At 37.8% G+C, this 12,671-nt stretch overlaps 1 protein-coding gene across 2 annotated transcripts in view; it reads right to left on the bottom strand.

The window, feature by feature from the left end:
* The window catches only part of SLC9A9 (solute carrier family 9 member A9), a 180,597-nt gene that overhangs the window by 94,559 nt on the left and 73,367 nt on the right, over positions 1-12,671 (bottom strand). For both annotated transcript variants that reach the window (XM_008644138.2, XM_017726473.1), the window contains exon 9: positions 4,944-5,032. In XM_008644138.2, the coding sequence (XP_008642360.1) occupies positions 4,944-5,032 (89 nt within the window). The remainder of the gene's footprint in view (positions 1-4,943; positions 5,033-12,671) is intronic.

The raw sequence follows: 12,671 nt of genomic DNA, 5'->3' as shown, positions 1-12,671 counted from the left end.
AACAGTAGCCGCAGTTCCTGGCATGTGCTTTTAACAAGAAACTCAGGAGAAATCATTCTGTTGCTGAAGCAGAATTTGCAGAGCATTATTTATTTTCTTGTCAAGAGACAGCTGATGGAAGAGTCCTGTAAGACAGTATCATGTATCTGTAAGAGATAGGAGATTTGTAGTTCCAGTGCTGGCTGTAGGTCTGCTTGTACCTGGTTTACGAGATACATAGGCCAGCAGAAAAGCAGTAGAATGTCAAGATTCCAGTGATGGTGCTTCATTTGGATACAGTGACTTCAGTCACCTCTTTGCCTTTAGTCCTATAATACTCTTTTTAGTAAACATTGTTGGCATTCACGTAACACTCCTCTGATTGATTTTTTTTTTCCCCTTTCAGTTGATTTGGACACCTCCATTGCCATACTTTACTTTTACTCTACTGTTTTGCTTTGCTTCTAAAGTGAGTCTATAATCATGGATGGAACAGCTCCCAGGGAAGTGGTGGAATCACAACCCCTGGAAGTGCTCAATAAATGAGTAGATGTGGCAGATGGTATTCGGTTGATGATTGGACTTGATGGCCTTGGAAATCTTTTCCTACCTCAATGATTTTTTTATTCTAAGTCTATATTGAGACTATACTATAACATATTAGGGACAAGGGACAATAATGATTTGATTTGCAGTTTTTTGACAAATTAAAAACATGTTTTATGACTGTTTTTTCAACCTGTTTTGATTAAAGTGATTAATTATAATAAATTAATATGCTTAAAACCACAATCCTTTTACACAAAAGTGTCTTTGGAATGCAGCTTAATTTCTGATCCAGCAATCAGCTGATTGATCCTTAGCCAGCATCCTTGTTGGAAGACATGTAGCTGCATCATCAATGAGCTAGGAACATTTTGAAAGCTTCATGTATTTTCCAGGGATTTCCAGGAAATATTAGCCACTCCCCTGCAAAGTGATGCCTTGTATTAATCAGAGATAATCATGTCTGCTTTATAGTGTGGAGATTAAAATTTGAAGCAATCAGTACTATGTCCATCAGTGAGCAAAGCCCAAGATCAGTCTGAACTTCCAGTCCTCCGGTGCAAACTGATTTGCTCAAGCCTCCTCGTGAGACATGTCTTGGTAAAGTTACTCAGAAGTTAAGCACCACTGAGCTCTCTTGGTGTATCTTTACCTCATTTTCCTGCCTGTGTTAAACCCTGGAGGTGAAGTGCCACTGAAATCTTAACTTGGAATCTTGTGCACACAGCACGCCCTGTGCAGCTGAACAATCAGGCCAGGAGCTCTTGTCTCTAATGCAGCTGTTCCCTTAATGGGTTTGCTATCAGGAGCAGCAAAACAGGTGAGTAACTGTTTAACTTCCAGTGTGATTAGAAAGGCTACAACATCTAATGTGAGAAAGCAACCTTCACCAACAGTTTCAGAGGTTACCACGAGAACAAGGCTTAGACTGGGGAATGAATGGAGGCAGGGCAGAGTGTTACATACTCCCTCGTTGGCTGGACATGCTTTCCTGTGTCTTCTTGTAGTTCCCTGACTGTTCTTCCATAGGTGATGCATTTCAGAATTCCCTTTCCAGAATTTATAACTTGCTGACACTATTTTGGCTGCAAAGAGAATTCTCTATACCCTTGCACACTCAACCAAAGTGAGGTATTGCCCTGACCCATTCTTATCATTGCAATTGTTCCCCAGAGTTAAAGGAACATAACCAGCAAATGATTCAACTCATAAGTATGATGGATAATATTTATGGCTATTAGTCAGTACTCCACCACTAGGAAAATGTGCTCGTCTTAGCTTGGCATTTGAGTGAAAGTGATAGAGGGCAGAGAGCAAAAGAAACCAAGGAATGTCTTATCTTCCCATAGGAAACACAGTGCATCCCTTTCTAGGGGTGACCTGTAGGGATTTACACTCTGCCCACTTTTAACAAACCAGGGATTTCTATTTATCTCACAACACCCTACCCAGCCACTGACTTGTAGCAGAGCAAATCAACCCAGCCCAGCTGTACATCTGAAGCCTAATGTAAAATCTGAGCTGTAATGTCCCAAGATTTAGAAGCAACTGTCTGGCTGCAGCATAACGTGAGGTCAGATAGCAGCTGTAAATAATTCTAAAGAAAGCTGCTCAGAATCAGATAGCTTTCGATCAGATCCCAGCAGCTTCATCTTCTCCTTCACTAAAGATACATTGGATAAATTAAACTTTAAGTGCCTGAAATTCAGGAGCACTCTGTTTGACCTAACCTTGTTGCCATGGAGGGCAGGGTCAATCTCACTGTTAAAATCATGATGACCATGGTCAGGTCAAGGATGAGGACTTAAAAATACTGCCATAAAACATCACCCATGTTAAAAAATGTCTGTAAGAACACACAGAATGTTTATAAATACTTAATGAAATGGGGATAATTGAATTGAATGAAAACTATCTAAAGCTTCCATTTTCACTAAATCTTTGTTATATTACTTTACTTATGACAGTGTCAAAATAATTCACTTATTTGTGAAATAATTAATGTTGCTTTATAGTTTCAGATTCTGTAAGTTTCAGATACCTGAAACCTAATATGTCTCTTTCATGGAATGTTAAACAGTGATTGATGGAATAATAAAGGATACATGGCGACTAATAATTACATGGCATCTTTTAACAGGCCTTTTTTATGGATGTTCTTAAATTCTCATTTAAGAACTGTAGATAAGTCCTCATTTTACATCAATGACCCAAGAAAACCTTTTTATTTTTTTAGAGCAAATGACGATGCATTATGGGAAATGCAGAAGCTGGGACCAGGGTCAGAAATACCTTCTCTATCACTGCATACTGGATTTTACCATCAAGCCATAAAATATTAAAAGCAAGTAAAAAATGTAAAGAAAATAACGCAGAGCAGTAAAGAAAAGCTATTTGTTTAAAAACAGCTAACACAATTTTTGCAATCTGATTTACAGTTTTAAATCTAATTTCCATGATTTTTGTTAGCTTCAGCTTCAGCCTTAACTCACTCTTTTGTCAGTGTGCATTACAGTTCAGCACTCCTTACTGAAAGATTTGTCATACTGTAACAAAAGAGAGAGACTGCTTTGGAATAATTCTATAAAAGAACTGAACAGCCTTGATTTTGGCCAGTAATGAGTAACAAAAATGACTTAGATTGGGAGCAAAGCCAACTGTGTGAGCAACAATATTCATTTAAATTGCACTGATGTTATATATGATTATGAGAATGCCCAGTGTGTGGCTTATTAAATTTGCTTGAAGAGAATTCTTGGGAGGAGAGAAAGAAAGAGGCAGTGGAGGTCTCACTGAAACAGCTGCATATGAAAGGGTAATATTTGGATTAGAAAATAAATTAGAAGAATTCAAAGGAATTCAACAACAATGTTTGAACCATATCGCAAAGGAGGCCGAGGATTAAGGGCTTATGCAGAAGAGAAAAACAGAGTAGGAAAGAGTGCATAAAACTCAGAGCTCCATAGAGAAACACATAATCTCTTTTCTGTGTGTTCAAGGGTAAATCTGGTTTATTTTCACTATTTTGTTTTGCACTTGTTGAATAGGAGGGAATAACAGAGTAAGCATGAAAAAAAACAGGATGCATTTAAACAAAATATTAGTTAATTCTGCAGCTGAAAAGCTTCATAGGTGATTAAAAATATCACAACCTCGGCTTTTTCTGTCTCCCTCGGAGGCTAGGCATCACTAAAACATGCAGATGAATCCCTGAAAAAACCTTCTATTCAAATTGTAAGTTATATGCAGAGGGAGTAGTGGCACATGTAATTTAGTCTTTCTGCAAAACAGAAACAATTCTATAATGGATTTCAATGTTCTCTTACAATACAGTTATCAGAGAAAGGTTAGTTCTCTGCTGGAATACTTTCTGAAAGTATCAGCCTCTGCTGGTATGAAGAAATACAATTGAAAAGACTTATACTGTTCAATAGCTAACACTTTCTTATAGGAGTACTGACCAGAAACTTTTCTGTGATTTAAAATCTGTGAGACTCTAACAGTTGAACGGATACTGTGGCCAGTACTTTTTTTCTATCAAGCTGTTTTTGATAGAAAATTGGATTTTTGATTAAATTGAGATGTGCAAGAAGTGATGAAATTTTCTATGTAAAATTTCCAATACTTAAAAGAAAGGAATTGCTGAAAAAGGCACCATATTGCATCATGAAAATTATAGTATTGGACCATGTGTTTCCATTTTGTTCTAGGAGATAGATTTCCTACAACCTGGGGTTCTTGGGACATATGAGTCAACATTAAAAGGGAAGAAAACTGCATTTAAATGACTTCTTACAGTATTTAGGTGGTGACAGGGTTGTCTAAAATTACTCCTTATGCTGAAAAGTATTTTGAACTCTGAATGCCATAGATCTGAGAACCGCCTCAAGTTTTAAAAATTAATTACAATTGTACTAGTCATTTGTTCAAACAAACCAGATGATCAAATTTCACATTTCTTTCTAAACTCTAAATAACACAATGGAAAGAAAAAATCTCTGTCTTTCTAATTATGACCATTTTTAATGAAACAGAAATTAAATGATGTCATTGCTTAAATCTGTGGGGCAGACTGCACTTCATACAGTCCCTTTGCAAAAATCAACAGGGATCCAATCTGTCAGACCACTTCTGTCTTACTTACCAGAGCTCTTTGATTTCCTTAATTTTGAAGAATTTTTGTATGGAAGTTGGTGTAAGCTGTTATCTCCATACATGTCTGATATTTCAGGTCTCTTGGGAAGAAGAGATTCTTAAATTCTTATATTTTTTGCTTATCCAGGTAATCTCCAGTCTTTCCCCTAATGAAGACATAAGCCTCTGGCTTTGCATTAATGTAATCCCATCCAGCTATATTCCAGTAACTGTTATTCCTTACACCAGTGGAAGACAAGATATCAGTTATTTCCATGCCCTACCTGTTTAGTTCTCATTTTGGAATCTGGTGACAGATTGTTGTAGGTGTAATGGGCCTGTGTGACTCCACAGAATAGGACAGCAACAATGCCTGAAATGCAAAGAAAAAACAGAGTTGGCTTCTTCTGTTTTCTTACTTAGGCTTGCAAAAGGCTGCATGAAAAAGCAAATTAATCTGTTAACAGCTTTTTATAACGAAAGAAATTTGAGAGATATGTTCTAAGGACAATCATGCTTTCATAACATTTCCACTGTTGTGTATTTGGAAATACAAAGGCTGTAGAAAACTTGTTTCAATTAATACGTGGTATGATCCAACCATAATCTAACTGACAGTAATTGTAAATGCAGGACTAACAATCGAAATATGTAGCACTTTGGATTATTTGAAAAAAATTGGCAGGCACTGAATAGGAAAGGAAAAAGTAGTTTTGTTACATTTAAATGGTTTGAGACCACTTGGTACTGAATGACTGCAACAGGGTAAAATAATTTCAGTCTGTGCCTGATTGTAGCTCATCACAAGCAGTGGGTAACAATATCAGGGAGGACAACATCACATTGCTTAAAAGTGTTGTTCTGGCAGCTGCAAGCTGTGCTGCCCAGAGCAACCAGGTCAGTGACTGCAGACACATGGCAGCAGTTATAGTCCCAGCTTCTGGAAGGGCTGGAGGAGCAGGGAAGCAGGTTTGTCAAGAATAATAATAACAAGTTTGTTTTATAGTGATATTTTTCAATACTTCTTCCCTGGCCCTGGTCCTAACTCACTAGAATCACAGAGTAACATCACTGTAATGCAGTATTGTAATTAAAGTAGCTGATAAGATTGTAAAGTCTGGACACAGATAGTGCAGGAGAAACTCACACAGGAAGCAAACAAAAAAATAGTGCCCATCAGTAGCCATATGTAGATGCCCATGGAGGAAGAAAGCTCTGTGTTTTTGTTAAACTCGGGGCATGTCTACATAGGTAATTATTTGCACAGCAGCTCAGGGCTTTCTCATGTCCGTTCTGATCGTCGTTCCCTGAAACCCTCCACACATGCCTCCTGAGGCACGTGGAGTGGCTGGGCACAAAGCCAGCCAACAGTGGGATCGCTGTGTGCCCAGCGTCTCCAGGGCTCACATATACACAGTTTTCCACCATCCACCCCACAGTGCTTTAGTCCTTGTGCCTTTCAGCCCTCCTCCTCCCTGCCTCCTGTGTAGGAGCTGCAGCATGCCTTAATTAGCCTTTTAGTTTTGCTTCTTCATGGGCTGCTCTGCACATTGCAAGATAGATTTTAGCTCACAGGCTGCTCACGTGTACTGACATTATACTGATAAGTCTGAGGCAACAAAGCAAGCAGAAAGATGCCTGTCCAGGTTTAGGCACTATTCATCCTTGTGATGTGATTGTACTACAGCTTTCTAGGCATTTATAGGGTTAAACAAGCATGAACTGAAACATATAAACCAGCTCTACTGGAAGCAAAGAGCATGAAGTGGAATGGTGAAAATAATCTCAGTCTGTTCCTCCAGTCCTGGACTGGAAACTGGATAAAGCTTCCTCCATCTTCTCCAGGATGGTGACTCTCCTGACTTTATGAGGGCCAGCAAGAAGGGGCTCAGTAACAGGGGAGAATGTGCAGCACGGCACCTCTAGCACAGCAAACCCAGTACAAACAATCTGCTACTTCAAAAGCATTAATAGGAGCAGGCCAGGCTTCAGAGTTCCAGGACAAAATGGATAGCAACACACTGAACTAGTGTCAGTTGCCTCAAGCACTGGTGCCTCAACAGGTTCTTTAACAGGCTTATCCAAATTTCTAAAAGTTTGAACTTTAGCAGCAAGAGGGCCCTTGAGGCAGGTGAAATATCCTCCTGCCCTGAGACACAGCACAGATAAGGAAACAAATCAAAGTAATAATTTAGACAATGCTGAAACTATTTTATTTGGGGAAGATTTTGTGTGTGGGCTCTGTGAATTGTCACATACCAGTTAAATTAATCATTACCTTACTATGCCTTTCTTTAGACTCTCCTTAGATTGCTAACTGAGAAAATATTGGGCAAAAAATCCAATTTTCTTTACTTGCAAGCCCCTCTTTTTTTCTGGGAAGAACTCAGGCCTGGCATTAATATGCCTTTGATGGAAGACAAAAGTATGGAGTAAATACTTCTGAGTTGATTTGGCACAAGGGACAACTGGCATCAGAGAGAAAATAAGGAAACAAATATATTTTTTTCCCCCCACAAACCACTGTGGACATTTTCTTTGCTTCTGGCTTCTCTTTATATTGTAAATTTACCTGTTCTGCTTCTACAGAATACTGACTCTTTAGCCAAGAGAAATTCCACTGAGCTTTTCATGTGTCTTTGTTTCTTAATATTTATTTTCTTAAGTCTGTTTCGACATTTATTTTTTTCTAGCTACACTAAAACTTTACTGTAAATAATGTGGGGAGTGGTGAGATTTTCACTGCATAAATACATTCTAGGGAGTTTATATTTTTGTGAGGTCTAATTGCTCTCATAAATGTGTCTAATTCTTTTTTCTCAGTAACTGTATTTGTGCAGAACTGATCTGGGGAATTTAAAAATTCTCAAGGCATTAATAATATGCAATGGGATGCTCAAACAATGACATTTCAGTTAAAAATACAGCAAATCAGTAATGTGGCTAAGTATCATCAGCTCCAGGCTCACTAACCAAAATGGAGATAAGAGTTTCTGATGCAGTTTCTTCTCTATTAATCATCAGGGTGTCAAGTCTTGCATTTTGAAAATTGACTATTTAATTCAACTGTGATTATAAACTGGTTTTGACTGCTCAGAAACTGTTAATTATGGGTAGTGAGAGAACTGAGAGGGAGTCATGAGGAATAAAATGGCTTAAATCTGATTTTGCAATAAGAATAAATGAACTGAACCTTGCAATTATGCAAGTGTAGAAACCAGATACCCTGTTTCCAGGGAAGACTGGGGGAATGCAGTAGAATATTTCAATTGCTACAGTTGAAAGCTTAATATGTACCAGCCATGCCTCTCACAATGAAGAGTTCATTAAAAGGCTTGGAGAAAATTGTTTGTAATGATTACCCATAAAAATTATTACTTCAGAGTAATGACCAATTACGTGTTAACTAAAAAGGAAAGAGAAGTACTGAAAGAAGCAAACACAGAACTCTTTAGTTACAAGGAAAAAGCAATCTTGATTTCTTTGTAGGACTAACAAAGCTGGATTTTGAAGTTAAAGCTGAGTAGCAAAATACTGAGTGGACAGAGTATGGCACATAAACGAGGTGATTTTTGTGGGCTTGATTTCGGAGAGAAACAGGTAAGAGCAAAAATGACAATACTGGAGTTGTAAAAAGAAAGCATCCATTAGATGTTGGGAGGCAGATAAAGCAGTATGGCCCTTTTACTAGTCCTCAATTTCAGACTGTTGGAGACAGCTCACTCATTATATTTTTAAGTGGAAAAATTAGCAATTACTGAGACATTTAGTACTGCAATTGCAGCACAAAAGGCTAACTTAAAGTAAGCAGGGAATGTGTAGTGTTGAAATAGGTGGTCAGTTTTTAAGTGCAATACAGCTTCTTGTGTTCATTAACAGATTACTGAAATTTTTCTCTTAATATAGAAAATGAGACACTTCACAGAAAAATGATTTTAGTGACTAGTAAACTTTCAGCTGCAGATCAACCTCTTTGAAGAGGTTTATTAGAAATAAAAATCCTACCATTTTATTTGATTTTTTTTATAACAGAGGAATAGAGACAGCTTGTTAGCTGCTAATACAGCTAGGGAACTTACTTTAGTTTTTACAAATACATGTAGATTAAATGGTTAAGTCAAAAGCTAGTAATATAAATATTAATATTTTATTTATTTATTTATTTAATATAAAAAATATAGGAGAGGAATGTGTATATTTAATAGTATTTTGCTGATAGTGTCAGCCTTAAAATGATAGTGTGGAAATTAATTTAAAAGTGCCAATCTGAAAATAGCTCCTATAGTCTCACTAAAAGGCAAAATCTTTTTTTACATCATTTCACAAACATGTAGAAAGCAATGTCGGAGAAGAGCAGCATATGCAATGTGCTTTTAATGCAAACCTGTGAGTGGCCACAATCAAATCCTGAGAATTTGCTAATTTGAGAGACTAAAACTGACATTTGTCTCCAGCTGTCAGGTCTTTTGGTGGTAAAAAATGGAATTTAGAAAAAGAAACCCCCGAAACCTCTGCCTTCTGGGGAAGCAAAGGAATAGATAAAAATACAGCTTCATTTCAAAAGATCTAAAAGCAAACTGACCAGTTTTTGTCCCAACTTTGAAGTCTGCCAGACCTTCTGAGGTGCCTCTCTAAAGACGCACAACATCCTGAAATCTCACAGTAAAGCAGAAGAAACTGGCCTTTCATCAAAGGTGGTGAAATCCATGGAAAAGGGAACAATGAGGACTGGGTAAAAGAGAAATTATTTATATCAGATAAATTTGCTTTAGAGTAATATTTATGTCAGAATCTCCACAGCATCTATTGGGATGCAGACTGAATGTGTGAGTGGCAGGAAACGAGACTTTGTGGTCTGCCTCAAATTGCTGCAGTAATAAGGCCATACAACACTATCCCCGTTCAGGCTGTTTTCACTGGGGTATGAAGTGTGACTAATCATTTTCTCAATACGAAAGGAAGGACTTAAGGCTTCCTCCACAGACCTGCACCAATGCGGAACCAAAGCTTGTGCTTTGTTAATGAGGCTTTTATCTCTGGAGTTGTCTTAGGTTGATTTTATGTTGAAATGAAAGAAAGCAATAGAAGATAGAGGTGAGGGGATTTTTTAGGCCCTTGTCTGAGAACTGTTCATTGGTATTGCACCTGGCTGCTTCAAGTAAGACCTGGGCTTCAGTGTTGTACTTTTGTAACCCCAAATGAATTGCTGAATTCAATTTAGATTGGAACTCCCATGGTGACATATAACAGCTTTTATTCTGGACATGTTAAGAGTTCTTACCCTGTTTGTTCTGAACCTCTGCACTAGCAATAAGATTCTACTGTCCACATTTTAGGCAGCTGATCTTTGGTCTCAGCTTAATACCTTGCTAGAAGATGTACTTTTCTCTAAAAACATGCACCTTTCTCTTTTTCACTTACTGCCTTAAAAGGCAGTACCTACAGCAGCCCCTAAATTAGCCAGACCCAAGCCCTGACTCCAGTAAGGGATTTGCAGCAGACGAGCTCATTGTCATCTATCTCTGCACAGCAGTGCAAGTGCCTTCTTCTTACCTATGAAGAGCCTGTTTTCCTAATTAGGCTTAGATTTCATCCTGTGCTCCTGGGAGTGGCAGAACTAGAGCTTACAAGAGTTGTGGTCTCTTTCCTTTTGACCTGGAAGCCAAGGTATCCCTTCTTCCTCCTTATTGGCAGGAGTTTTCCTACTCTGTATGACACAGCATGGCACATTACTAATGAATAAAGAAAAGAAAACCACACAGTTTAGAATTTAAAGCCCAGAATATCTTCCTTGTGTAGAATAATGTCAGCTCAGTGAACTAAAGCCCATCAGGCACCAAACTGCCTTGGGCTCACAGTGCTCGGTACTGAAGATAGAAATGTTTTAGTAGATCCCTTCTGAGAGTGTCACAAGAAGTACTGGTCACAGCATTTTAAAAAAGCAGTGAGGTAGATGACGGATTCTAGACAAATCACAGCAAACAGATAGGAGAACTGAACAGCATGAGGATAAATGCACTTTGTCAGCAGTATTAAAGAAAATGGAAGTTGGTGACATTTACTCTTGCTATGTCCTAAATACAAAGGTAGCACAAAATTGCCCCAGTGAGGGACCAGATCTTTAGACCCATCCTAGGTACCTCATTCATAGTATGCTGCTTATTTATTTTTGGAGGAAAAGGAGGAAAAGCTTTCCTGCTTGATAGACTCTGTGAGCCCCTGAATAAGAAGGCAGGTGTCACAAAGGCAGACACATCACAAAATGTTCAGACAAGGATTGCTGAAGGTGAGGAAGCAGCAGTAATTTATTATCACAAGATTTCCCTTTATAATGATCAGAAATCAAAGGGCTCTGAAAACCAGTAAAGGAACAAAAATGATGCTCTCCAACAATTTTTTCTTTCAAGGTCTATTGTCTTTTTTGTCTTCATAATGCAGGTCTTTACTGTGTAAAAATCAGAGGTGCTTGGCTGCAATTTTGATGCCTTTACTCTGAGTCCCTCCCTATGTGACTTTGAAGATGCATCAGTTGAACACATACATGCAAGCCAATTCCCATACATATGCTTGAGTGTATTTCTGCAGGTAAATTAATGTCTTTTTATTTGAATATCTACTCCCTTCCAACAGCTGTAGATAGAGAAGGTCTAACTGAGATGACCATTAAATGCCCATGTTCATCATGGAACCTTCCCCAGACTGAGTGATCATTTACAATTTAGAAAATTTTGTTCATTATAAAACAAGAGAACAAGCAATTAATAAATGCTAGATGTACTTTCCTCATTTATTTAAACAAGTGTTGAATTTAAATTTTTATGATTTTTTTTTTCATAGCCTACTAGTAAATACTATGTAATGAAGTTTGCAAATGAAAACAACTCTATTACCACTAATCTTACTCTAGTATTCTGTTATTACAGCTTTGCTCAGCAGTCAGGAATGATATACTTCAGGGCAAATGAGAAAATGCACAAATTAGATTTTACTGTATAAGAATCAATTTATCATGCATATGTCACAGCTTGATGATATAGCTATGAGATTAATAACCATAACATTAATTTATAATTTCCAGTTCCCAGTATAACAATAATTGTGTAGTCATCCCAGATTTTTATTTTGATTTGCTGTTTCGATCACATCCATTTTTCAACCAGAGTCAGGCCCAGATATTGTGTGTTATATATCATGGGATATCTTGAGGCAGAGGAATGAAATATTCTCTAAAATATTGACCTGTAAGACTCTCCATTTAAATTTTATTTTAAAAATCTGCAAGCTAAACAAGTGAACCCTACCACCTACTTTACCCACTAAAAAGCCAGTATAGCCCATTATTTCTAAATTATGAAATACTTCAATATTACACTTCAAAAAGCTCAGAATGATTGAAGGACTGCTGTGGAAAGCACTATAAGACTAAAATTATTTTGCAATTACATTACTTAATAGCTACAGGGAAGTACTGATATCTAGTGTTAATCCTTTGAAGTTCATTTAGAAGGAATGAACAGAGAAAACACAATATCCAAGGAATATGAAGATGAATATAGGCATAAATGTCTAATGGAACAAGTTAATTTTTGAAGCGTGTCAGCTGAATTCAGAGAGTTCAAACTAGGAGTGTGGTCCATTGAATGCAGTGGTGCAGCTGTGCCATTGCTGGAGTGAGGCTCTCTGGATTCTCACAGTTGCTTTCAAGAACAGGCACAGTTGATTGTAAAACCAGAATGTCCATGCATTGAGACAGACAAAGGGCAAAGCAAGAAAGCTGGAAAAGATTGGAAGTGGTGGAGTGTGGATTAAGAGTTGGCTGTGTCCTGAAGGATGACTGACTTTTCCTGGGCTCCCCCTGCCTTTTGCAACAGGGGCTTCGTGTGTAACCCACCTGTGTGGGGACTGCACACAACTGCATTTTGCACAGGTTTCCTTAGCACAGGTACGAGAAATCACAGCTGAACCAAAGTCAGTTGAAAATGTCTTAACCAATAGAGTATTTCTCCTGCTGA

This window comes from Corvus brachyrhynchos, unplaced genomic scaffold (genome assembly GCF_000691975.1).
Source record: "Corvus brachyrhynchos isolate BGI_N302 unplaced genomic scaffold, ASM69197v1 scaffold221, whole genome shotgun sequence".
Classification (NCBI taxonomy): Eukaryota; Metazoa; Chordata; class Aves; order Passeriformes; family Corvidae; genus Corvus; species Corvus brachyrhynchos.
Note: the sequence above shows the minus strand (reverse complement) of the source record. Positions and strands in the feature narration are given on the sequence as shown.